This window comes from Lasioglossum baleicum, chromosome 13, assembly GCF_051020765.1.
Source record: "Lasioglossum baleicum chromosome 13, iyLasBale1, whole genome shotgun sequence".
Lineage (NCBI taxonomy): Eukaryota > Metazoa > Arthropoda > Insecta > Hymenoptera > Halictidae > Lasioglossum > Lasioglossum baleicum.
The window spans coordinates 12,755,786-12,782,942 of record NC_134941.1 but is presented as its reverse complement, the minus strand read 5'-3'; the positions used below and the strand labels follow the sequence as shown (position 1 = coordinate 12,782,942).

General features: G+C 48.3%; 1 protein-coding gene across 2 annotated transcripts; it reads left to right on the top strand.

The window, feature by feature from the left end:
• The first annotated feature begins 4 nt into the window (after positions 1 to 4).
• On the top strand, positions 5 to 23,803 carry Zip48c (Zinc/iron regulated transporter-related protein 48C). Of its 2 annotated transcripts, none has more exons than XM_076437451.1 (6): positions 5 to 147; positions 1,655 to 1,904; positions 3,105 to 3,259; positions 4,040 to 4,125; positions 20,462 to 20,719; positions 23,053 to 23,803. In XM_076437451.1, the coding sequence occupies exons 1-6, from the start codon at positions 40 to 42 to the stop codon at positions 23,129 to 23,131; spliced, it is 936 nt and encodes a 311-aa protein (XP_076293566.1). In that variant the 5' UTR covers positions 5 to 39; the 3' UTR covers positions 23,132 to 23,803. The 2 variants fall into 2 exon arrangements, with proteins under 2 accessions (XP_076293566.1, XP_076293565.1); XM_076437450.1 differs by having other exon boundaries at positions 1,655 to 2,036.
• The last annotated feature ends 3,354 nt before the right edge of the window (positions 23,804 to 27,157 follow it).

Below are 27,157 nucleotides of genomic sequence, written 5' to 3'. Positions count from 1 at the left end.
GTAGAGCCTGAAGTGTCAGAGGACTCGTAGACCGGTACAATGTTGAAAGGTTATTCGCGGATCACTCAGGCGCTGCTGGGAACCTTGTTTACGTGGGCTCTCACCGCAGCGGGTGCCGCACTCGTGATCGTGATTCGAGGGAAACAGGTAAACCTTCCTTTTTCCATTCATTTATTTGATAAAATGTCTACCAAACAATCGTCCACGCTGCTATTCATAGTTTATCGATGGGACACGAAACACCTGATATTCTAACCTCCTTCGGAAAGCATTCTAACCTTACCCGGTTTTATCGTTGATCGCGCGGATCGCCGCCCTTTTGAAAAATTTATTTATCACCTTAGCCGCCAATTTTTTTCACCTGTTCATGGCGTACGTGCTGCGGCACAGCTATCGAGATATTCGTTCAAAAATTCGATCTCCTTGAGAATCTATAAATACAATCTTGAGAAGCATGACCCTGACGAAAGTTGACCATTGACCATGACATTTATCCTTTTTATTCGCCTCGAAGGTTTCCATTTATGTATTATATAGGTTTCATAGTTCTTCGAATCGGCTCGAGAATGTTCTGAAACACATTGCCGCGCGTAAAAATTCGCAACCTAACGTAATTGTGAAAGGTAAATAGGCTGTACTATTGAAAGTGCACAGCTGGTTCAATAAGATTACCTTCGGACACGCCGTTTTGCATAGGCTACGTGTTCGAATTATATCATGCATTTAGTTTTTTGTGTTTGACGTTGTGTGCAGAGTATCTCGCCCGTTCCACGATTGCGCAGAGATAAATTGAAATTGTAATCGCGTCCCGAAAGAATGTAATTTGGACAATATATCACGATTTCATTGTTATCAGACACCGAATATTTTCTTCTGGTCTTGACAAAAGGATACACCAACACTTGTGAAAGTTCTGTTTGATAAGATTATATGGGACTTAATGTCTGTGAACGGATACTTCCGTTTGACGTTTCGAAATGAGTTCCTCATTTACAATGCAAACACAGCCACCGTTCTAAACGAGACCAAAGAAATTAGATCAATTTTTCGGAGTTAGAATTGGGTCGTTCGCGCTCCAGAGTCCCGCGAGTTTTGAATTTCGAGATATTCGATAATCGGGTATGTGCAACTTCGTGCATTTATTCCTATTCTAAATTACAATAGCTGGACCGTGAATTTGATCTATTTATGACAAATAAATGGCTGGATAAATGAATTGCAAAATTGTTTTAATTATTCCTGTCGATGTTTAAATCTTATTCGTTGATTAACTAATAATGTTATTAAATTTGAGTATTTCGCAAATTCGTTGATGAATATCATTAATAAATTTTGAAACAAAAATATAAAATTTCCACAAAAAGTCCAACTGGAAAAACTTCTGATTTGGTTACGATTTAGTTGAATGTTTGAATAAGTGTACGAAAGTCAGTTAGCAGAATTTGATGTTGAATTGGCTGGAGCTGCTGACGAAGTAAATGGAGTTTTATTTCGCTTCGGCGTGTGCTATAACAGCGGTAATTTGCGCGGAGCTTCGGTAACGATTTAATTGCAGCGAAGCGTGGAGGATTTGAGTCGGAATGGAGAAATCGAAGTAAAGCGCGGAGGATTCGAGTCGGAATGGAGAAGTAGGGTGTAAACGGATCTGTTTCAGCGCAAGCTGTTGGACATCAGCCTAGGATTTGCGGCAGGCGTGATGATAGCGGCAAGTTACTGGTCGTTATTGGCACCTGCTATCGAAATGGCGTCAACGAGCAAAATTTACGGGGAGGACGGCCAATATGCGTTCGTACCGGTCGGAGTTGGATTTCTCATAGGGGCGGCATTCGTATACGGGACGGACTTGTTGATATCCTCCTTCGGCATTCAGTCCCCTAATGTGCTTTTAGCTATGCAGTCAGTCGGTACGAAACAAAGACGCAAGATCATTGCAAAACTAAAGAGTGACGAGGATTTAAACGATTATGATCCGTATAGCAACGTACAGATTTCCAATGGAAAAGTATATACTCGAATTGAGTCGACCACCATCTATGGTATCTCATTTTCTACTTGTAACATCCAATTCTCTCTGTAGGCTTGGAAAATGGGATCAGTTCACGACACACACACACACGTGTATATTACCGTCTATATGTAAATGTCACGCCCCTCTTCGCTTTTTTCATGTATAGCAAACGTTCAGCTGGAACCCGGGAATAAGCAGTACTAAAGAAAAAAAAAAAGAAAAACCTAAACGAAAAGATTTTTGACTTTCTATTTGATCTGCTTGTTCTTGGAGTGTGCACACTGTCTTTAGTTGCGTGTCTAATTTTTGTTTTGTGTTGTTTGTGTATGACAATCAGCCTGTTCACCGGGGATTTCGCTCTCGTGTATCTCTCGAGTTCGTAATTCCACAGTTTACTTGCCGCTTTGATATTTAGAATGTTGTCTCTCCGTCGTTTCAGCGGCGGCGCAGGAAATCACGCGGTTATAGAATCAAATGGCAATTGAGAGAATTCGTCCGGTTAACAAGTGGAATTGTTTAAACTTATGTTAGCTGCTTCGCACGTTTCAAGTTGGTAGCATATGCATGATAGTGTTCGTGCAAAAGTCCGTGGAACTTACAAAACACAGACATGGGAAAGCACAAATTCACTCTGAATCGCTCTTTCTTTCTTTCGCAAGAAAAAAAAAAGAAGAAGAAAAAAATACACTACACTCGTGACACTCGTAATTAATTATGTGTCGGGCACCGGAGCACCAAATCTCGATCGCCGCTACAACAGATCGGCAGTACACGTGATTAACGTTAGATACCACTAAGAAAAGGCAATTAGTTTTTTGGTTTGTGTTTGAAGAGAGTTCCACAACTCTGCGAAACTGATCTTATTAATCCTGCCTGCGGATATCTAACGGGCAAAAGACGTGTGAAAGAGATTACCGGGTTTATACTATACCTAAAGCTTCACCAGCGCTTTCTATGGAAGGTGAAAACTAACGAGGCAGATAGATCGCCTTGGGTTTTGGGTACGATGGGGTTCTGCCATTCGTTCGACCGATATTCGAACGATACAGGAGCAAGATATCGATGGCTAATGTCCGCATCAACATCCCCGTTTCAGGTTTCAACGAACAAAACACCCGTAGGAGACAACAAATCGCGCATATAAACTCGTCAGCCGAACAAGAGGAACTTGAGGCAGTTTACGAGTGTTCTGATATCGAACAGAAAAACAGTCAATGGAGGAGGATATTGCTGCTGGTCGTTGCAATTACCGTAGGTATCGTTCGCTCGAGTTCAGGGCAGGATTATACAGGGTGATTGGCAACTGATGGTGCCACCGAAAAAAGTAGCTGATTTTACGTAAAAAATAATTATACAGACATCGCAGAAGATTTTGAATTCTGTGTGAATAATTAGAGGTGTGCGGGACCGGGCCGGGATTCCCGAAAATGTTCGGGTTTCATAAATCAAACACTATGGTCATATTCAAGAAAACAAGACACGTTTTCGAATCCGAGCATTTTAAAAAATCCGGAAAAAATTCACGGGAAATCGAACAATTTCGGCAATCCCGTCTCGGTCCTCTCAGTGACGAGCTATATCGTGACGTCGATACCGTATCGGCGTCGCGTCATAACACGTCTGTGACCCTATACGAACGGTATCGACGTCGGCGACATAACACGTCCGGGGGAACGAAGTGGTTAATAATGTTTAACTAGACCACGAATTTTATGCGGTAAGAGCTTCCGCGATTGTCGAGTATACTGCAACGTCCATCATTTAACATAATGTGATACAATTATGTATTCCCCTAATGTAGGAATCGCCTGACGCGTCTGTATTTCTTAGAAATGGTAAGCACGCGAACTTTGGTATTCAAAGTCAATTTTCTCGAGAAGAAATCCCCACATATGAAAACATTTTATTCTATATTTTCGACTTAGATTATACTTTCAACACTTTCAACGTTATCATTACGTACCATCAGTTACCGATCACACTGTTGAGTAAATAATTTTTTCTTTGCGTTCACTTTCGTTGTTTCTTTAGGTGCATAATATACCGGAGGGACTCGCAGTTGGAGTTGGCTTCGCTGCGGTTGGAAGTAGTTCGTCAGCAACTTTCGAGAATGCGAGGTAAGATATTCTCGAATTACTTAAGTTTCCGCTAGTGCGCACGATAAAGCGTTCAAATAGTTGGCTGATAAGAAATATGAAATGATTATCTCATACTTAGGATATATATTCTGCGAAAGCAGATACTCAACGATTGCCGGCGATACTAACACTTTTTCTAGCTATCGATACCGCGATTTCACAAATCTCTTGTTTTTCTTCTCGATGGCTTTTCATTCGGAAAAAATAATGTTCATCGAGCGCCGTTTCCACTCGCACTTCGTATTGATCGCACTGCGACTGCGCTTCATCGGCGTTTCGATCAAACTTTCATGCGTACATAATGAAATTGCTTACTTATTGTTGGATCAATCGTGTTTATTCAATTGGTTGAGAGAGCCAGAGAGGTCAAATGCGACGGGTGACGAATTTTAGTTATCGTTAAGCGGTTAAAACAATTGCTTAGATAACCACGAGAATGACGTTCGGACGTTTTTCCATTCCTCCCGCGTTCGTTAATTCCTAAAATTAGCTCGATTCGACGTCGATTCGGATACCTCGTTGCGTGCAATAGAAAAATAAAAACGTTGTCTCGCCGCATTTTTCGAGCACAATATAAAAACAACAAATTATCTCGCTGATAGCCGACGGTGTAATCAGTAAGTTCATTTATAAATATTTACGATGCTCTATCGGTCTTAGCGCTGCAATCTTCCAGCAGTATTTCGTTTCGAGACACGAACCACAATAATAATTGTTTTTTTAAGTATGACAGAAATGTGGAATATTTCCAACAATTTTTAACTCCGAAGGGTTTGAGGAGCAAACCTTAATTTCCGATGTATAAAAAGTAATGGTCATCGGTGGACATTTGTAAAGCAAATTTGCCGCAAAATTGTTTATAACAAAGAAAATTGTTGTTAAAGTTTGTTTCTACATCTGTACCTTCTACTCATCGAGAAGAGAAAAAGTTTGAAAGGAGCCACATGTCGCAAACAAATAGTTATTGAGATAAGTTTTTGCAAAATTTCATTGTGTGTGGTTATACGTATAGACAAAAGCCTACTACTACAATCCACCCGACCGTGTCGATGAGACAAAACATAATCGTGTGCGTGCCTCGAGAGAAACGAAATTTAAAGGGACATTCGTCGATAGACCCGTACCAAAAAAGTGATCGTCTCCCTTCGTCTATTGGAATCATAAATTTGAAGTTGCAAAATGCCAAAGAATACCTTCTATTCATTGTTACACATAAGAATATTAATCCTACATTATAAAGTACGAATGTCAAGTACAGGTACTTACAAATTTTTCAGAATCTTCTGTTCCTCCGTTGGATCATGTGGACACTGCCATTTTCGCGGATACGTCTTATTAACGATGAAGCACAAAATACCACACTTCTACACAATCACTGGACACTACACAACGCATTTTCGGAACTCTTGACAGCGAACGGGAAGAAGTTACTCCGACCACGGTAAAAGTGGTACTGCGATTGTCACCACGGTTTTTCATGAATGGTTAAGAGTGGATTTAGGTGGGGAAATGTTGCGTTTGTTAATTGGACGAGGGTGTGTCGAAGGACTTTAGGTTGAGAAGTGGGGAAACTGTCAAAGAAATTCCTTTTGGCATTGTTTACGGTCATAAATGACGTGTTTATAAAGGTAGTCCACTTGTCTCTTCGATGGGTCCGTCGCACGTGTTGTCCATCCGTCGGGTCGGAGCGCGATGGTTGTAAAATAACGGCCGGTTCGGGACCGATACGCATGCGTTTTTTGCTTGCTATAATGTCCTTTACAGGTGACAACCGCAGTACTATTTTGACCGTGGTCGGAATAACTTCTTCCCGTTTGCTGTCACGATTTCGGAAAGTACGTTGTGTAGTGTTCAGTGATTGTGTAGAAGTGTGGTGTTAATGCTTCATCGTTAATAAGACGTATTAACGAAAATGGCAGTGTCCACTTGATCCGACGGAGGAACAGAAGATTCTGAAACATTTGTAAGTACCTATACTTGACATTCGTATTTTATAATGTAGGATTAATATTCGTATGTGTAACAATGAATATAAGGCACTCTTTCACATTTTGCAACTTCAAAATGATTCGATTGGACAGGGAGACGATCACTTTTTTGGTACGGGTCTATCGACGAATGTCCCTTTAAATTTCGTTTCTCTCGAGACACGCACACGATTATGTTTTCTATACGTATAACCACACACAATCAAATTTTGCAAAAACTTTAACAGCTTATATCTCAATAACTATTTGTTTGCGACATGTGGCTCCTTTCAAACTTTTTCTCTTCTCGATGAGTAGAAGGTATAGATGTAAAAACAAACTTTAACAACAATTTTCTTTGTTATAAATAATTTTGCGGCAAGTTGCTCTTACAAATGTTCACCGATCCAGAGTTGTAGATTCACCCCTAGAACGGATGACCATTAATTTTTAACACACACGATAATAATTTTTTAAAACTACTGCATAAAATAAATGACAGTATGAAAATGTTATTTTAATTGAATATGGATGACCCATGTTTGGTGACCCAACAGCAAGAAGATCCTAATTGCAAGCCTGCCCGACCGAATTCTTAAGCTGCCTAGTATAAAAGCTAATTTTTCTCTTACGTACGTATGATTAAAAAGGGACCTTCTTCTCATTTTAACACGATACACGTTTAATGTTGTACTATTTTCAGTGAAAAGTAAACAATGTTAGCTACAACAGTTAATGTGTTCTTTTTTCCCTACCCCGTACATGAAAATTCGATAATACAATTAAATTCACATTTTCGAAAATTTTGGATAAAGAACAATCTTATGATACTACACAAAAATTAAATTTTGTATTGGGGAGAATGTCATAGTAAAAGAGATGGCGGGAAAATTTGGCGCTACCTCTTTCTCTATCATATTCTCCGAGTAAAAAATCCGAAAACCACGGGAAATTGTTTGTAAATTCCGAAAATTGGCTTTTGTATTAGGCGAATGTGATAGCAAAGGAGGTGGCACGAAAGTGCAGTAGTATAAGTTAAAGAGGAAGTCGGGCCACCGAAATTTTTCGAAAATTTTTATTTTCCGAAGTTTCGCAATTTTTGCAATTTAAAATTAGTAAATAGTGTTCCTCACTGATAAGTTATACGCGAGCGAAAATTTTTGCGGAAATCAGTAGTATAAGTCAGCGACAAGTCAAGGTCAAGACTATACTACTATACTGCCATGCCTTGCTTGTGAGGGATTATGAATGGAAAGGACATGCTGAAGATGGTTCAAGGGTGAACAAAGAAAGCATTGAAGTACCCTTGGCCCACCCCGAGCTAGCTTAAAGTAAATTCACATACGATTCAGGTAAATACACATGTTTTTTTATATTTTGCAAGTCTTAATTTCTATTATACAATGTTATCGGAAATTGAAAATGTGCAGGTATTAGCTCGATATTATCCTCTATTCGTAAGATCCTAGAAGTTCTTACAAATAGAGGATAATACCGATTGCCCATGCCTCACCACGAGGAGGTTGCTGCACAAGATACCCGAAATTGAGTCAGAATGAATGCAATATTCCTTCTGGCTACTTTTCTTACAACGACAGACTTATCAGTGACGGGCGGGGTTACTCAGTGGCCTTCTGCACCGACGAGATATTAGTTCCGACCGATACGGTAGGATGTGACACAGATATGGTAAGAAGGCTCTACAGCTCTCCGCGGACCTGAGGCAAAAAATTCATTGGGTAATTGGTCTACTCCTATACCTCGTACATGATTGTACGAGGCCTTGACAGAAAATTCTAGAAGATGTCTGTACTGATCTCTGTGCCAATTGCAAGTTCGTTTCGATTGCCATGCCGTGCGTGAGATGGCAGCAGGTGACGTTACGGGGAGTTGGATGCCCATCGCGTGATAGGAGGTCCCCATGAATGAGTCCTATGGTGGTCGGTCGCGAGTGCCAGCCGCAGGCGAAGTTTATTGGCAGCGGTGGGTGCCCGAAGCGGGGGGAAGGGCACGTGTGGCCCTGGAATTCATCGAGCCCTAGGCGCCGCGCATTCCATTCCAGCTTCCCGCTTTCCCCGCTTCGTCTTGTCCTCCTGGACTTCTACCAAACTCGCTCTCCTTACAGCCTTACCGCCTTACGCCTTTGACTCCGAAACACGAACGGCGAATGTCTGTCGATGACGTACGCACAGCACGATTGATATTTATTTTCATTTCTGCGACACCACGACCAGTGAAACTTATTCGCGGAGGAAACTATTAACGATAATCCCCCCCCCCCCCCCGGTATTGTCTCGTATTCCCTCTCGAGCGTCCACGCTTGCCCCTTCTGTACCCCAAACGTTGCTCTTATAGATCATTGTGTTTCGATCCGTATGAAATTCTGTAAACGGGAAAAATTGCGCGATCATTACCAAGTAGAAGAATTCATTGATAAGTTCTTATCGAAAACAGAACTCGTTCGCTAGCAAATAAATGTCGAGCACGTTTTGGATCGAGTTACTCGCTGTCTCCTCGAAGGAGTAGCGCGAGCTCGCGAGCCTCGCAAATTCGAATCGCACGTTCGACGGGAATAATGGATGACAGACGGTCGCCGATTAGACAAACGATTCTACACCGCGGTAGAGTTCCCTTCGGAAGGGGCCGCGTAAGGCCTGAATTCCAAAGCATTCAAACAACGGTGTCGGACGTCACACGGCTCTCTCAAGATGGTCGGTGTCGGTGCCGCCCATTAACAATCCGTGGAATGAATGGACCGTGTCGGCGTTTTCTTTTCTGCCGCGTGATAATTAAGAAATAGAGGCTAGATTTCTCCATCGGAACGGTTTCCGGCGTTGTTGGCTTTCGAGTGTGAAACGTAGTTCAACACCGTGAATCGCCGAGCCGTTCTCGAAAACAACGGAGGGATATTTTCGTTTATTCACGTATACATATATACCCAGTACGATAAAACTGAGAGCGGTTCTACCATTTATCAGCTAAGTTTCCCGGTTATGAATGAATCGTCGGTTCGGTCCGAAAGATGACCCCGGCCGATACCATGGAGTCGTGCGTTGCGTATCGCCACGCAGTCGTTCGTGCTGTGCGTACATACATCGTTATCGTTGCGCGTGCTCTTTCTGGACGGGCCCAGAAAGAACGGGCTTCGCGGTAAAAATATTTCATTCAACGAGCCTCGGGCTCCGCAGCCGACTCTCGCCAAAGCACAGAAAATCACCTGAGGAATTCTACCGACAATTAGCCGGGAACGGTTACCGCCTCACGGAACTTAATACTTCCAGCCCTTCGCGTCCGAGAACTTCTTCCAGTTTATCTTTCGACGAGTCTAATATATCTAATTTACCTGCGGAACAAGATTACGAACCGAGGAGCTGAGTGTAAGAGTCAAACGGTGGGAAACATGCTGTGTTTAATGAAGATTTGTTTGGTGTTGCTTGAGCGGAGGATTAAGAAGTTTTCACTAATTCACCATGCTCAATTTCGGAACTTGAATCGGGAAATGACGATGGCTGAAACTCGAATCTTTCCATTTAGCGATTTCCAGTGCCGATAACTGCCTTTTCACGAATTTAGAGTTTCTTTCAATGATCAATGACAGTACATAGGGTTACAGCAAGACAATACGATTTGGCCAAGAGCGTACTACTAAGATTGCAAAGGCAGTACTAAGGTTACAAATATAACTAGTCATGGAGCCCCCTCCGGTTAGCGGTCGCCGATTAATTGCGAAGCCCTCGAGGGCTCTTCCGAGCGAATCGACTGAATTTCAAGAATCAATAGGCTGACAGTTCCGCCGAGAATACCATAGCGAACACCTAATTGGGTGGCTCTGTTTCTCCGGGTACTCGTCGCCGTTTCCGAATCGCGAACCAGTAGGGAGATATTACCGTAAAGATCGATCTTTCCACCCGAGTAATGCGACCAGTTTCGAGGGACGAGCCGCCCGACGTGCGTCTCGTCGTTCAGAAAATCTCCCAGCCTTCAGCATTTATCGACCCAGCATGCCCTTTTGTAGCCCAACTCGTTCGTAACAAGCGGCATTCCATTCTCACGATGATTGCGATTAAGATCGCGTTCGCCTTCGTGCACATTTTCAGAACTAACGAAACAACGGGCCGACGGTCGAGCCACTGCGTTTCCCGTTTCGAAAAAGCTTGTTCCGTTCGATCCTTCGATCATTTCGCGTGTAAAATCGTTGCTCGAAGGACCCTTCTGTGCTAGAAAGACACTGACGGTTCGGAAATCTTTCATTCGCTGTCCTATGTTTTACTTTTTAACAATTCGTTCATGACCTGCATCGTGTTACTGTATTCTCACCCACAAGATGAATATTGAATTTTCGAAAGGCTGAATTGGTTTGCACCGTTTCGCGAAACGGCTCGCGTTGTTCGCGAGCGACGAGGAGGCCGTGGTTTCTGTAAACGGTGCCGAGAACAGAAACCTCGAGAAGGAGATCGTTGGCACCGGCGTGTCCCGGTCAAGGAAAACGTCGTCGAGGCTCCGTCATGGAAATGAATTTTTACGTAACGCACCTCGGGCGTCGGCACTCCTGCTTGCTCTCGCCGATCGTTTTGCCCCGGCGCGGCGCGTACGAGCCTGCCCTTTCCTCGGAAAGGTAATTCATTCTCGAGAGAGACGGAGGTAGAACAATCCACGAGTTCCGGTCGGGGCCCCGGCGAAAGAATCATGAATGAAACGTTTCGCAGGCTGTGCAACAAGCAGCGCAGCGCTCAGCTCGTGCTCGCCGCTCCGCTCCGCGCGAGAGTTGCTCGTTTCACTCGTCGGAGCACGCACGCGGCTGACAAAGAAGGGACAAGAAATAGAGTAAAGGAAAAAGAGAAAAACTACGCCGGTTCTCTTGTAGGTAGGTAGGCACGACGATGGAAAGGTGGGCAGCCGATAGGAACGACGATATTTGCACTCGTAAAACGCTCAAGGAGATCTGGTACTGAGTCACCCTTCGAGCTATGCGGATTTTTCGCGGAATCTGGGTCCGTCGTTTCCCTTTTTCTCCGCGTTCGCGTTTCCTCTGCTTTCTTTTCCCCCTGACTTCGAATGTCGCCGGTTCGGACGTTCCCGAACTAGAAAATAACCTGTTCACGGTCTACGTACCGTTGTCATCCTTCGCGGTCGTTTCGCGTGCCGCTGGGATCGCGCGAATCGATCGTTATGATTCACAGAAACGCACGTGCATTCGATCGCGAGCTTCGGGAATCGACGTTGAAATTGGTAAACGAAGAAGAGACGTCGCCGCGATGCACGGCACGGTATTTCTTCAATCCACCTGATTAAAATTTAGCTAGCTGAAATGTAGAAGTCGGACAGATTCGCGGAAGAAGCCAGGTCATTCTTTTCTTTCGGTCGTAATTACTTATTTGCTAGAATGAGGAACTACCTTTAATACTTACGAATGAATTCCACTTATAGGAACGGTCCACTGTGCGGCGACCGTATCGCTCGCTATAGCCGGAATTCCTGCGGGCAGTTCGCGGAGGCACCGAAACGGTGCGCTCGGTTTCGCGGAATCGAGAGATTCGCGTCGATAATCAGCGTTGCTCGGTACACGCGCGATCCTGCCCAGGGTGCGAACCGTCCGATTTGCTTAGGCGATCTTGCTCCTTTTTTCTAACGCGACGGTTAGGCAAACGAAGGAAACGCCGAGGCGAGACGAGACGAAACGAGACGTGAAACAAGGAGAACGAGACTCGGAGGCGAACCGGTGAGAGGCTGAAAGAGGAGGAACGAGGGTGAGAGCGATAGCGTGCGTAAAAACAGAGGAACTACGGAGTGCCGGGTTGGCGTGGCACGTAGATGAGGTGGTGCTATGTTAAACATGGCGCCGGACAAAGCTGCCGACGAAACCACCTCATTTCAGTGCTATCCTCCTGCCTGTCTTATTATATACCGACCCAGCAGTGCTCACCGCACCGCGGCCCCCCTCTGTCCCCTTGTCTCTACTCTTCCCCTTTTGCCCTCCCCGCTCCCAACCCTCCTTCCCCACCTTTTACCCTTTCTCTCGGGCTCTATCTCTCCGCCGTCCTTTTTCGACTTCGGGTTCGGACTACGGCCGCCTGCCTTCCTTCTCTTTTCGTTCACCTTCGAAAGGTTCTAGCGCCGTCTACCGACTATAAGCGTCTTCGGGACCAGCCACGCGATAGTTCCTAACTCGCTTAACCCCTTGCCCCCGTCGTCTCCTTTACACCTACGGCGATTAGAACGTCTTTGTCGCCTGCGATTTCCTGAAAAAATGAGATTCCTGTGCCCAGGTCCTCTGTAACCACCGAAGCGAATGCTTACGAATTCCTTTCCCTCGCGCGGAATGATCTTCGCATCTCCTTTGGAAGCTAGCGTCAGAACTACAGTAAACTTTGATCCGATTTGTACTAATTCCGAGTTTCCTATAACGCGGCATGAATTCATAACAGAGGAATAGAATTGCAATTCTGTTGAAAATCGTTGCCCCGGGTTTGATATTACAGAGCAAGGGGTTCGCGCCGAATATCGGCGCACCTCTCGCGCAATGAATTCCTAGCCGACGAATATTTTTCCAGGATAATCGAAATCCGGCTCTCCGGACTCGAATCGCCAGCACGGTCGATCGTCCACGGCCGGTTAACCACGCGTCGAGTAACGCTCGGACTACCACCTCGTTCTCTCCAAGGATCTCTCGAAGGATCTCTCTGGTCGCGTCTCGTGGCTTCGTTTCGTGGCGGAATACGGCACGGTGAAACCCGCGCGGCTACGTTCCCTTAATCGTTGCACTTTGTACCCGGTGCTTATCACACGCGGAAAGCCAGTTCTGACGTGTGTTAATAACGACGGAAGTCGGTTACGATATAGTACTTCCCGCTTAGCCTCTCCGTGCATAGTATTATAAGTGCACGTGCGCCGCGGTGGCCACGCTAGTCGCAACTCGGAACCTCCTCCTCCTCCTCCTACACCTCGCGCATGCACCGAGAGCTCTGCCTTCCGTTTGTCGACGGATTTTGCGCCTCGTAACCGGCACTTTAGACGATCCTGTAGCTCTAGCTCGGTGGGCAAATGAAAATTGTATTGGAGACGGTGACGGAACGCTGGTAATGATGATTGTAGGCGTGGCCTGCCCGAATAGGCGTGGCAAAACAGCTCTACAGCGAAAATTTCCGACTATAAACTTGTTTAGGGAGCGTAGATTTCCTTTCTATATATTTTAGACGTCAGCGCATTTAATCCTGCACACTCGGCTAGGATCCTGCTATTCGGAGTAGCTTTATTCCACCCGGCAGGCTCTCTTCGCGGCTCCGCGCGTAATCATTCAGGCACAGCCGTTCACGAGAGAAAGATTCTGAGAACCGGACTCGCGAGACATTCTCTAGGCGAAGCGACACGCCGATACTTTTCTCGTCTCGTGTTTCGCGTTCCATCTGCTCGTTTTGTCGGGGTTGTGCGCCGCCGCTTCCTGGTTTCTCTCGGAAGCAGAGAACCGTGTGGTGTACGACGTGGCGGGTTTCTTTCTCGATCCTGGCGGGCTACCCTTAATTTCAGGGTCGTTCGGCTCTGGTGTACAGGCTGGCGAAATTTTACGCCGAACGGTGGATAGACGACGACGACGACGACGAGAGGAGAAGAAAGAACGGTTTCCACGCGGGCCAGAGCCAGGCCAGAGAGACGGGTTCGCTTGTCTCTGTTATCATCGCGGAATTCTCCCGCTCGTGTTCTCTGTCTCCTCTAGTCGGCGGGATTCGTTTCTCTTTCTCTGGCATCGGACGATGCACCGGCGCGCACGGTGCAGCGACTTCGCAATGCTTGGAATGCGCCGGCATTACGCATGCGCGCCGCGTACCTTACTCGGAACAGACGAACACAGCCGGATCCGTTATGTCCCTCGACGACGACCTCAGGATCATCCCGGCAGACTATTCGACAAACTAGCGACTCTTCGCAAATCAATGGTGTACCGGGCAGAGAGAAAAGACCGATGCCGGTGGGCCCCGGTAGCAGCAGGAGAGCCGGGGGTACTCTTCTCTCTGCTACCCGCTCTGCTACCCGCTCGCCTACCCGTTTTCTTCCTTGTCCGCGTCGAAGCGAAGTTCCTCCTCGCCTCTGCTCGGCTCGGCTCGGCTCGAGACTCTCAGCTCCTCGAGCTCTCCTCTCGGCTCACCGCGGTGGACACCTGCTTTCGGAATCTCGCTCCCGCGAACGTGTCCTCGATTCACCGAGCCTTCTTACCGCGGAATGCGTCGCAATTAATGACGAGATCAAGCTCAATATGCATCCGAGGCGAGTATCGATCCGAGACGCCAATGTTCCAACTACGTCCTCCGCGGCTCCGATTCTGCATAGAATCGCATACCGGCGTCTTGCGAAATCGTGTCGCGTCGGTTTTGGACACGCCGTTCCCGATATACTTAGCCGGATCGCCTAATTGCGAACCTAACCCGATCGCCGGTATCTCTAACGGTGTTCGCGACGCGACGGAAACGTTATTCCTTCGAACGACTACACCTGCTCGAAACCGTCCCGTTGCGATTTTCCTTGCATCCGAGGACTTGTCTCGTTTCCTGAAGATGGGAGCTTGTTACGTTGCATGTGGATCCGCGCGGAAATTTTATTCGGCGAGGTTCGCCACCGAAACCTGCTGCGTTTCTATCGTGCGGTACTTTCGACAGTCTTTCAATTAGTATCGGAGTTTGATCACTAGGAGATCGTTTATTGCTAGGATAGAGTCACGATTTCAAAAGATTGAAAAGTACTTATTGAGATCGCGACACGGGTCCGATAGGATGTTGTAGGGCAAGGGGACAATGACGCAAGCCGCCGAACGTTGGAGGCATTTCGATTACGGAGCGTATTTAGGAGATTTGACATTAGAGAGGCGCGCGAGCGCAACGATGCCGGAGATAATGGAGAGAAGAGTAGCGGGGTTGATCTTGGTCTTATGATTTTATGGTGTTAGGCCGTGGCTGGTGGCCTCGGGACTCGGAGCCGAGAAGAGCCGGAGAGCTCGCCTTGGCGTTGGTGGAATGCGGGACGGGCAAATCGCGGTCGGCCCGCTTGCGCCTCGTTCCCATGCATTCCTTACTCCCTCTCTCGTTTCTCCTCACTCTCTTATCTCTGCACCCCCTCCTTCGCTTCTCTCTCTCTTGTTCTCTCTTTTCTCTTTTCCCCTCGAACCCTTTCTCTCTCTCTCCCCATTTCTCTCGCTCGCTCCTCGGCTTTTCTCACACAGACCCGGCTCGGCTACGTGTACGCTTGTCTCTCGTCGCGCATCTCTCTTTTTAACGAACCGTGTGTATACGGAACGCGTGTTCGGAGCGTACACGTTCGTGTAAGGACACACACCTAACAGCCGGAGCTTCGTCTCCTATACCGTCTCGCTCTTTCACTCTTTCGTTCTCTCTGTCTCTATCACTATCCCTCGTCTATCTCTATCTGTATCTTTCAGGTTCACCAATCGCGTGGCCGGTCCCGCCGAGAGAGAGAAAGAGAGAGATTCTTCGTGTTTCCTTCAGGACCATTCCTCCTCGTCCTTTTGCTTCTCTTCCTCCTCCTTGATTTCCTCCTACTCTTCGGCCGATATACTTCCTTTAGAAGTCGACCCGACACACCGAGAAGAAGTCCTCGTTATGGTATCTCGACCGATCGAATTTTGCTGCCAGGCTGCCGCGCTCCTCGCTGGTTCCGCCAACCTCGAAATCGATAGAGTTCAGCCTAGCGGATGCGCGGATACCCTACCTGGTTACCTTCTCGCATTGTCCTGCCCGCTAACAAACGCTGTCCGATCATCACTGGTTCTCTACGTTGCAATTGAGAACAACGACGAAGTAGAAAATTAGCTCTACAACGTACCTTGGTCAATCGTTCGAAATTAGCGAAGCACAGACGCTTCTCTCATTTTCACATTCTGGGAACAAAGACCACTTCACCGCCAGCGTCGTTTCCTTCAGCACGAAATATGTCAGGGTTTTTCCTCGAGGAACCGAAGAAAAGTAACGTCGAGGATTCGGGAGAGGGCTCGGGTCGTCGTCGCGGGACAGTCGACGATCCTCGGGTATTTGTACGGAGGATCCCGGGGAAAGTAATTTACGATCCTTCGGGTCGGTTGCACGGCCACGAGCGCGAGGATAGGTGTTGCCACGTAAGGACAACCGCGGCCTTATGGAATGCAAAATGGCGACCGCGGTGCGTTCAACGAAGCCACCCGGGGACGCCATGTTGGTGCACAGACCGGCCGAAGTGTGCTGTTACGTTCGATAGCCCGTTAAGTTGAACTGTTGTACACCGACTTGTCATTTAGCATCGCAGTTTGACATTGACGGCCGGCCTCCTGTTTTCTGCTGCGGAAATCCTTCGCGAGCCCTCGATTTCACCCTTGACTCTTGCTTCTTCTTCGTCCTCGAACTGTGACTTCGCTTGGACACATACGAATTTTAATCGGTACTATCCGAGTTACAAGCCTGGGAGAAAGCGGCCAAATTTGTTCCCGAGTTGGACTTAATAGCAGCTTACTGGACTTAATAGCTTGGCATTAATAGCACTGTGCATATCTTCTCTTTTTAGGATATGCTACGGCTAAACCATTAACACGTTGATTGCCACGCGTATTTTACTTATTATGTTCGTTGAAGCGTTCAGCTTTATTAATAGCAATGATTAGCAATTGATAATGAAGCTCTTACACTATAATCCTGTTGGTTTTCTTCAGTGAACGACTAGTTGGCGGAGTAGAAGAGAAGGAAAGCATTCTGCGGGTCCGAATCCTCAGTTTCGTGAACAAAGCGAATTTTTATGGTGCCCGTGGTCTCCGGGGACCACCATGCTAGGCCGTCCGCGTGATCGAATACGCGTGTATAACGGTGCGACCGTGATACGAGTTTGACTACGGGAACCAAAACACACGCGTGCTACTTTTTTTATGGGTACCAACCAGTTTGGTAAGATCTCTTTCTTCCGCTGCTGGCCCGGAGAGAAATCTTCGATTTTCGGCTCGAGACTGCGCGACGCCCTCACGCGGAATTCCTAGACCTATCTGGTTTACTAGCTAACCTTCGGGACCAGCAGCCGAACCTGAAGAAGTCGAACAACACGCGTCAAGGCCGTTGAAATCGTTGGGGCAATATACTCCTTGTACCCTTTCCCTTCTTCAGGGTTCGCAAAATCTAGAGGAAGACGACTTCGCCGAGTCGTTTCTACGATAAATGCTTTCTAATCTGGAGGAGAGCGGCACGGTAGAAAGAGGAAAGGAAGATAACGGCTAATGGGTTTTTCAAACATCGCTTTGGCACACGCACGTCAATCGAGATAATCATTCGTAAACTGTTAATTTTATTATCAACGCGCCTAGGGAATGGCGAGCCACCGCTGCCGGGTGTCTGTTCCACATCGATTCTCGCGAGCATTCGGTTTCGTAGAAAGGGGAATGAGAGTATGGAGGATTCGTGTACCTTGGAGACGGACCTCTTCGAACACTCGCGGAGGATCCTGCGTCGAGCACTCGATACTTTCTCCTGGACTCCAGGCGTCCAGAAGCGAATATTCTCGACTTCCCTCAATTCCTCCCATTGAGGAAGCAAGGTATTTCGAAATTTAGTCATCAACTCATCAAGGTCCTCATCGAGAACAGCATCCAGTAGACGCGTCTGTACTCGGAAGAATGCCAGACCAGCCTGCTAGAGATGTTCCGATATCTATTCAAGAATCTGTAATCTATTTCCTATTTTATCCTCTAACATGTAGCTAGAGGCAATCCACCTGTCTCCCAAAGTGGTAACATCGAAGAAACCAGATAGTAGATAGGTGCTGCTTGGTGGTAACCGTGTTGCTAAGGCAAAGAGAAGTCCCAAGTCCACCGAAATCGAGACAAAGCTTTGAAGAGACGGTCGAGAGAGCGTGCTCGCGATCGGAAGCGAGGAGGCAGCTCCTGGTCGTCAGCCTGGCTGTCTGGTAGCACGGCAGACGACTGGAGTTAGCGACCCTGACCGTGGAAATCAGAAGAAGAACTCGGAAAGGAAAAGAAACCGGCCGGCAGGATCGTCGATCGGCTGGACAGGAGGTAGCAACACCACTGTAGCATCAGCAGCAAGAGCAGAAGCAACAGCAGCATCAGCATCAGAAAAGAAGAGAGGACCAGAAGCAAGGAGAATCAAGGGAGAAGGACGCGGCGCGCGCTCTCGGTCGGTCGAAAGAAAGAAAAGTAAGAAGGTGAAGAGCCCAGGGTGTGGAGGAAGGGGACGAGATCATTCTCGGAACTCGGGTGACCTCCCCTGGCGCAACTGGCGAACAGCCGGACCCGACGGGTTAACTGTACAACCACTTATGTACCTCGATGCTATAGGAATGCGACGACGATGCCGTCCCATGAAATAACGCACTACACGCTCCGCTCCACACCGCTCCGCTCCGCGCCGAGCCGAGCGCGGAGCCGCATCGCGCCGTGGCGCGGGGCACATGACATACCGTGTGCTCCCTTCGGGGGCCCTATACGAGAGAGAGCGCGACCTGTACCGGTGATCCTCGGTCGGAAGAGAGGAGAGGGCCCTCGGATCGCGTCATTCATTCACCTGCTCGGGGCCACCTCGCCACAACGCCGTTCCCTTCGCTGCCAGCCCGGGCCCCGCTGATCTATTGTTCCTTGGAAATTCTAACCGTTCGACGATCGACGATCCTCCGCGTAACATCGCGGAACACCTCGCTTAATGTCTTCAACGTCGAGATCCAACCTTTTTCTGCTTCCTCGTCGATCCCTACTCCTTCTTCTCGCTCTCTATCCACCACCGGTACGAGCTCGCGAGAGCACCAGCATTTACCTTCCGAGTATACTCAACTTTTTTCGCCCGACGACGTGTTACTTTTTCCGAGCCCTTCTTCCTCTTCTACGCGTCTCGCCTCTCGGCTCTCCTCCGTTCCCCGGTATCTGTTGAATTAAATTCCGCCTATGCGACTCTCCGTGAATCCTTCTGGCTCGCGCGACGAAAGCTAGGTCGTCCAAGACCTTAGTTACCGCATTCCTGCCGCCTGAACCGAACGTTTTTCCCTCGTCCCCCGGAGTTTACCTGGTATCCGATCGTGTACAGCCATTCATTCGGACGGGTCTGTCTTCGCCGGCAGATCTCGGTACCGTTTCCCTCGCTGCTTACGGTGTGCCAGCTATCGATCGTTTGTCGGTCGATTTGCGATCTCCTGGCCCGGGAAGACCGTCGGGAAATTCCGTACATCGCGCTTCCCTCTCTTTATTGTCATCGGTGACGTTTTACACGGAAGTATCCCGACTTCGACGTGCTTTTACAGGATGATGGTCCGGAGAAATCCGACTACTATAGAAGTAACACTAACCGTACAACGGAGTAACCCAGTTTCAAATGAGATTGAAATTGTAAATAACTGCGAATGAATATCTCGCGGTGCGTTCAGCGTCGGATCCTTTTTCGCCGGTGATCTCTAGCCAAGATCTCGCCGCAGGAGAGAGGTCCGAAAGATCGAGAAGAGCGGCGAGTGAAGTCCGAGGGCCGCGATTTAAAAGTCTCGAAAGGGGCCGGTGCAATATGTGTCTTGTCTGCACTCGAGTGTTACGTGTACGTACACGATCGTGTTGGTTCATTCACCTGCTGCGTGGCTCGCTCTCCTGCGTTCCCTCCCCGCTCTCTTCTCGACTTCTTTCGTTCAGTCTGTCTGGGCTCCCTTCATTATGCTTCGGCGTATTAATCCTTGAACCGTGGATCACGATCGGCCGATCGGTCGAACCAAGTCCCGTGGAAATCCGTACGGCCAGTGGTCGTCGCATTTCCATTGGAAAAGACGAACCGTCGCGCGCGATCGATGCGATTTTTACGCGTCCAGGACGAGCCGCTCATGAATTAAAATGCTCCGGCAATAAATTGTTCACGGTCCGAGCTGGTTCCGCCGTTAACCCTAGAAAGACCGAGCCTCGGGCCGTTAAGTGAAACACCGAGGTCTTCCTCTAGATCGTCTCTCTTTCCGCAAAAATGTTTGTAAAATTGTCCACAGAATTTCGTCTAACAAAGACATGATTAGAAATATACAGTTTTTCGCGAAGATACTGAAATGGTTCAGCATAGAGTGGCGAGTCGGATCGGTCATCTAGGAAGCTCGGACAGCTCGCGGCAGATGGAAAAATCTCGAGAATGTCGAAGCCGTCAACCAGTTTCAAGAACTCACCGCGACCGCGACCGGGGACTAGAACCGTGCAACTTGGCTCGCGCGGACTCACCTTGGTTTTATTCTTATTCTTATCGGTCCCCGGGCTGGTCTAGCCTGGGCAGGCCGGTGGTCGTTTTCAAGTGGTCGCGTCTCGCCTAACTGTAAAATTAAGGTGACGCCTGAACACGGCCGGTTCTCCGCTTTTGTTGCAGAAACCTTGCGATCGGCATTGGCATCCAGAATTTCCCGGAAGGACTGGCGGTGTCTTTGCCGCTTCAGGCCGCCGGAATTAGCACCCTGAAGAGCTTCTGGTACGGCCAACTGTCGGGGATGGTGGAACCTCTCGCCGGCGTCCTTGGCGCAGCCGGAGTCTCGCTCGCTGAACCTGCACTGCCTTATGCACTTGCCTTCGCGGCCGGTGCAATGATCTACGTGGTGATCGACGACATTGTCCCGGAAGCACATTCCGAGTACGTAGAACCTTCTTATACAACCCTAACAATTTTCATACATCAACTACAAGGTACTGGAATTAAATCCTTTCTTCTGGTTCCTGGTTTCCTTCCTCGTCGGCGCGAATTTTGATCGATTTCGCAAACTCGTTGGCTGTCGAAGGCCACGGAGTAGATAGCATGTCTATCGGTGGCAGTGTACGTATACATGCCGACGTATTCGGGACCGATTACGGTACAATGGCGCGTGACGGCGTAGCGAGCGAGTGTAGTTAGCGCGCGGCGTCGGTAAAACGGACGTGGCGAATTTCTTTCCCAGGGCCCGACGGTGTCTAGCTGAACGCGCATTGTCATTATAATTGGCTTCTTTTGTATTTCGTGCGATCTAACCGCCCTGCCCGGATACCGTGTGTACCCGTGTACCGTACGCAACAGCGCGACGCTCCTGAGATAGTAGACCGAGGCCCGCTCCCTCGGGAACCCTCCCGGGGCCCCCGGAAAACACAAAAGTGAAAATGGGATCCCCCCTGCACCGGCGAACCGTTGCTCGACCTCCAAGACCGCGCGCCGGGGCCGGGCTTCTTCTTCTTCTTCTTTCGCTCTTTCTAGCCCGGGTCTTGTTTCTTCCTTCCTTTCTTTCATTTCCGAAAGAGAGCGACAGAGACAGACCGCTCCAGGGAAGAAACTATACAATACCAACGTTCGCTTTGCTTTCTGGTTTAGCGGGCCGGCGACCAAGTTTCTTCGGGGAAAGGCAAATGCGGAGATCCACGAGCGGATCCACTCGCGCGGATAAACTTCGAGAGCCTGGCCGAGCTGGCTGCCAGTTAGCCCGAACGCCTTGGGGTGCTAAACCCTCGTTGTTCTGAATGGTCCGACGTTTTTCAGAAATTTCGCTTCCTAAATCTCGAGCCCGCCGATGGACAAAGAGACTCGGAAGGCAATCTTGTCGTCCAGGTGCTTCGATCGTTCATCGATCTCTGAACACGACCGTAGTCGTTACTGAATGTTATGTTGCTTGGTGAATTTTTGATTATTACTGCATTTATTTTTGACTTCTTACAACGATTAGAAAATGGATACGTTCTTATCGAAATTCCTGCTTCTGACAATCGAACGTTTCCACGTCCCGTTTCCGAGCTCTATCGTCGAGAGAGACGCGAAGGGACAAGGACGAGAGAAAGTTTGCGAGATCCGGGAATCGTCTAGTTTTCGTAACGACCGTCCGCGAAAGTCGTGAGGCCGGTTGGTCACCGAGGGGAAGAGAGTGGTTCCCGAGTGTTTCGGAATCGAATTTTTCCCCGGTGGTCGTCGGCTAGTTTCGGAGGCCTTTGGATTCTTAGAACCGAGGTCGGTCATTTGCATGGCTCTGTGCTCGGTGAAAAGGAATGCCTGCTCGCCGGCGCGGAGGCTCGTGGTATTCCAGTTAAAAGCGATCGCCTACTTTCGTTCGGGTAGACGGGCGATCATCGTGGTCCGACGAAGGGGACGAGTTTGCTTTGGCTTCCGTTCGCGAGATAAGTCGTGTACCCTGTCGATCGGATAATTCGCGGGTACACACAGAGAGAAAGAGGCCGAGAAATTGGTTCGACGAAATCGTTTTCCAATTTCTCCGTGGGCGTCGGGTCCGATCGCGACAAATCGAAGGCGATCGGAAGATCGTGAGCGCGGGCGGGCGACGAGACACGGGATAATGGCTGATAAAAATACAAATTTCTGCGCCATACCGAAAGCAGGTATTTACCGCGCGGATATGATTGATGTGGTAGAACGCCCACCGAAACACAACAGCGCATTTCACCGGCCGTTAAAATTGATGGCCGTGTATAATTTACGAAATCAACAAGCCGTGACGTGCAATACCGGGTACCCCGCCGGACCGCGTATGTGTTCGCCGTGTAGATGATACGTACGTGTGTGCTTGATCCATACTTGCGCCGCGAAACCCCCTTTATTTCGCGCCGTGCCGATGCTCCTCTCCTTCCCGAACATTGTTCACCGCACGATCCCGGACCGACTGCCGATCCGAACTTTTCCGATGCTCTCTTTCCTCCGGCTTGCGCTCTCGACGCTTCCTGCTTCATCCATTGTATAACACTCGACGAAATTATAGAGAGAAGCTGCCGAATATCGACCAAAATGCTACTTAAATCAGCACGGCGCCATCTAATTTTTTAAATGACAGAAACACAACGAGAAGTCCTCGTGCCTACCATTATCCGAGTGTCGTACATCCTCTAATCGTCTGCACCTCTTCCTGGACCAATGGTGTCTCCAACAAACGCATATCTGCCTCCGTTGTTAGCTATTCTTCCTCGAATGAAAACGTTTATGTTGCTTTCTGATTACAGTGGGAATGGCAAGCTGGCCAGCTGGGCAGCGATCGTCGGTTTTTTGGTAATGATGTCCCTAGACGTGGGATTAGGCTAGATCCTCGTGAGATCTAGATCAAAGCTCGTCAATCAGAGAATTCCTAAATGGTTCTTGCGGCGCGTCGCGTGTGCTCTCGCGTTTTGGATCTCGATCACTAGGATCCGTCGATTCCACATATCCGATCGAGAGGTGTCGCGACGGAAAAACGAGGTTTAGATCGTCGCGTGTTCCCGCGTTATCGAACTTATCGAAACGTGTCTTCCATGAATCTAGACTTCGTTGATCCGGCCGCGCAGGAGTCAATTAGATCAACGAGCCGACAACCTTCGGCGACGTTTTAGACGTTTAGCATCTGCGTCGCAGGCATCGATCGGACATTGGAATCGGTTCTCTCTCAGGGAACGATTGGTTGGCCGCGATTTTCCGCGCGAAAACCGTCGAGGTCGATGCATCGTCGTTGCAGTTTGCAGCACATGCGCCGCGCGCTTCGATAGTCACACCGTGCCGCCGTTACAGTATTGCAATTCCAGTGCAGCGTCGAGATAATCGCGCCCTCCTCGGCGATTTCACCGGGAATCGATAATCGATCATTCCTTCGATGTAGATACCTAGTAAAGCCTTAATCTAAGAAGACGGAAACCGTAGGATAAAAAAGAAGAAATATATTAGTTAACTATAAGTGACGCGTCATAGAGCACCCATTGCCGGCTGTCGAACCGCGAAAGTCAATTGCCACGCTTCCTGAAAAATTGTTTCTCCTCGAGAATTGCACACACACAGACACACACACATACACGCGCAGTATTTAGCGCCGAGAATAGTGGCGCTCGTTGAGCTCGTCGAGTCCAATTATTTGCATTTCAACGCGCGTCCGTCGTCACGATTTTCCCGGAGAAGATCGTCGAGCGCGATTCCTCGTACACTTTTCTGAAACGTACTTCCTCGGAATCGCCCGATCGGAGAGAGGAAGCGAGAGAGAAAAGGAGGGAGACATCTCGATGTTGCACGCTATCGCTTCGAGCATAGAACCATCAGATAAGTGCACGCATATGTTTATTACGTTACACGCACCTTTCGAATGTTTGCCCTCTCGATCGAGATCGATACCACGACGCGCGAACGCGCGTTCCACGCGACGCAACTGCGTTCTCACACTGTTCGTTTCTTTTCAACATCGCACCGGTTCTTCATTCTACTTACACTTTACTTACCGGCAGGTACTTAACCGTCTTCCAAAAAGAGACTAATCGTCGTCGAGGCTTCTTTGGCGAATCATTCGGTCAACAATACTTAGATACGAAATGTTAGTGGAAGAATTTGAACATGGAATAATTACTACTTACGTCGCACTAATTTTTCTTCGTCGTAACATTTTGTTGCCGGTAAAGAAGCACGATCGCTAGGCAATTTTCGGTATTTTTGCGAAGACTATAGCACTCGAACGGATCGAGCTGCGTCCAAATTGCACGGCGGAAAGAATAACGAGCATTACACCGGCCGGTCGACGGCCAGCACGCTCCCGTGTCCTCGTGAAACTGCCCTCTAAAATGCATAGACTGTATTTTCGTACATGATCGATTTCTACGTGAAGGAGTCGCGCGTCGAGCCGCGCGAGAACGATGGAAAATGCGACGGTATCGAGGAAGCAGCAGCCTAAAGATAAAAAGATGGAGAACAAGAATCCCGGTGTTCAGAGTTCAGAGTACGTTTCGTAGTAAAATGATTTTTTATTCGCGGCCGTTGCTTCGGCGATATCATGTTAGGGGCGTCGTTGTTCGGGATCCAAGGAAATTCTCCCTTTGGTTTATATTAAACCTGCGTATATGCAATATGCAATACCATGTTTCCTTAACTAAGATCTTTTCACATATTGCTAAACCTTTCTCTGCTAGAAAGACACTTTACCGTTTTGTTTGTATGAAGTGCAATAAAAAAATGTAAAGAGTACGGCACATGACCGTTCTACGGAAACCGAGAATTCCTTGACTGTTCCTCGCCCAGATATATCCGGTCCACGGAACGTTGCGGAACGCGTTTCGCGAACGTGCTATCCGGATCGGTAATATGATATCGATAAGCCTTCAAGTAGACTTGAGATTTTTATGTATTCATAGAATATTCATCAGTAAATCTATCGGTCATCCAACAGTAAGAATATTCAGAAAATCCAATGATACCGTCACGTTATTTTCAACTTGTTGAAATTATTAAAAAAGACAAATACAGATTTGTTTAAATTCTGTTTTTTTCGAAGAAAGTAGCATCAGGTCAAAATTGCTGAACTGGTAGCAGGACAAAGAGCGAGATCAAATTGGAAAGCACCTGGAAACTAGAGAAAATCGATCGTTTTGATTGAATGGCGTTCGAAACGAGTATTAAATCGACTGAAGTAACTGCGATATGGGTGCACCGGGTGTGAGGATGGTAGAAAGAGACTCGGGGAACGTAGCAGGACTGCGCACGACTGAGGTCGGTAAACGAGGCGAGGTACAAGGAGAGAGATCAAATTGAAAAAGCAGCTACTTATAGAGCAGACAAAATTGATCTGTTCGATCGATCGACGAGTATATCGAATGGAAGAAAAAGTCAATGACGATGCATACACCGGTCGTAGGGATGTCGGGTCGGTAGTCGGCCAAGTTTTCCATAAGGTAAGATTCGGTGCACCGAGTGTGCAGTATCGGCGCAACCGACGACGCAACCCCTCGTCTCGCGTCTCGCGGCGAAGTTGCATAACCCAAAGAGAGTCGAGGCATGAATGGAGCCGAGCGAGAAGGACGGCTGCACCTCTCGGTTTCCCGGTGCAACGAGTCGACCCGAATCTGGTGGGGATGTCGGCCGCGAGAGAGAGAGAGAGAGAGAGAGAGAGAGAGAGAGAGGGAGTGAGAGAAAGAGAGTGCGAGAGACGCATCGGTATCCGGAGCCGGGACGGAGACGGAGAACGCCGGAATGAACGGACGACAAGGAAGAGAGAAAGAGAGCGAGAGGGACGGAGGAAGAAAGAGAACGAATCATACACCGTACAGAAATGACGCAGTGCTCGACAGAATGCAACGAGCGAGCGTGCAACGGGTGCAACGAGGAGCGCACTCGCTGCAGCTCCGGGACGAGAGAGGAGAGAGGTGAGGCTGGCGAACATTCCTGTGGAAGAGAGACCGGGAGAGTTTCCTTCCTCGCCGTGTCGGACGAACGGGGACGGGAACTATCTGCTGTCGTGCGGATAGAGAAAGACGGTGCATCGAACCGGAGAGCACCACCGCTGAAAAATACAAATATCCCTCTCGAGCCGAAAAATTGCCGGACAGACACGGAGAGAGAAGCGAACCGCGTGCCTGGGCGATGCGGACGCGATCGAAACTGTTCGCCGGATCGAAAGTGTTGTCCGACAGTGGTAAAAGGTGACGAGAGACGGGGTCCCGAAGGGTGGGAGAGGGTGCCAAAGGGCGGCAGGTGAGAGACTCGGCGCAGACAGGAAGCACGACGGGCCCTGTGACAGTGAGTTCCTATCCTCGGCTGTGCGATGAAAACGCATCGATTGCAAGACACGAGCCAAATAGATATTTCATCGTTTATTTAATAATTTTAAGAAGTTGAAAATATGTAGTACGTCGATATTCTTGAATTTGATTAATTTTCTTCTTTTGTGATAAACGCGTAAAATTGCACAAAGCATGTAGAAAGGAAATTTATTCCTACTGGAAGCAAGTCGATAACAGTTTATCGATCGCGAGTAGTACAGTAATCTAATATCTCTATAGAGTTAAAAAATCGGATAGACATCAAGCAGTGCGACCGAGAGGAGGGTCCAGCGGATCGAAAGTGTAGTCCAACAATGCTGGAAGGTGACGACGGGGATCGAGAAGGCGGGAGAGGACGGCAAAGGGTGGCAGATGAGACAGAAAGAAAGAGATAGAGAGAGAGAGATAGCCGTGGAAACAGACGAAAAGTACTATATGGTCGCGAGCGGTGCGGTAATCGGTCTGCTAAAGTTAAGGGGATGGTCACGTGGTGTGTTGGTCGTCGTTGTGCGCACGTTCGGTTGAGTGAAAGAGGAAGGGGGTTCGGGGGGCAGCGGGAGGAGGA

What these genes read in the sequence shown, in the direction of transcription:
- Zip48c (XM_076437450.1), top strand. Translation starts at nt 40, where the DNA reads ATGTTGAAAGGTTATTCGCGGATCACTCAGGCGCTGCTGGGAACCTTG. An exon ending in TCGTGATTCGAGGGAAACAG is followed by an intron (nt 148 to 1,654) that starts GTAAACCTTCCT and finishes GATCTGTTTCAG; the next exon opens with CGCAAGCTGTTGGACATCAG. An exon ending in GTCCCGGAAGCACATTCCGA is followed by an intron (nt 20,720 to 23,052) that starts GTACGTAGAACC and finishes TTCTGATTACAG; the next exon opens with TGGGAATGGCAAGCTGGCCA.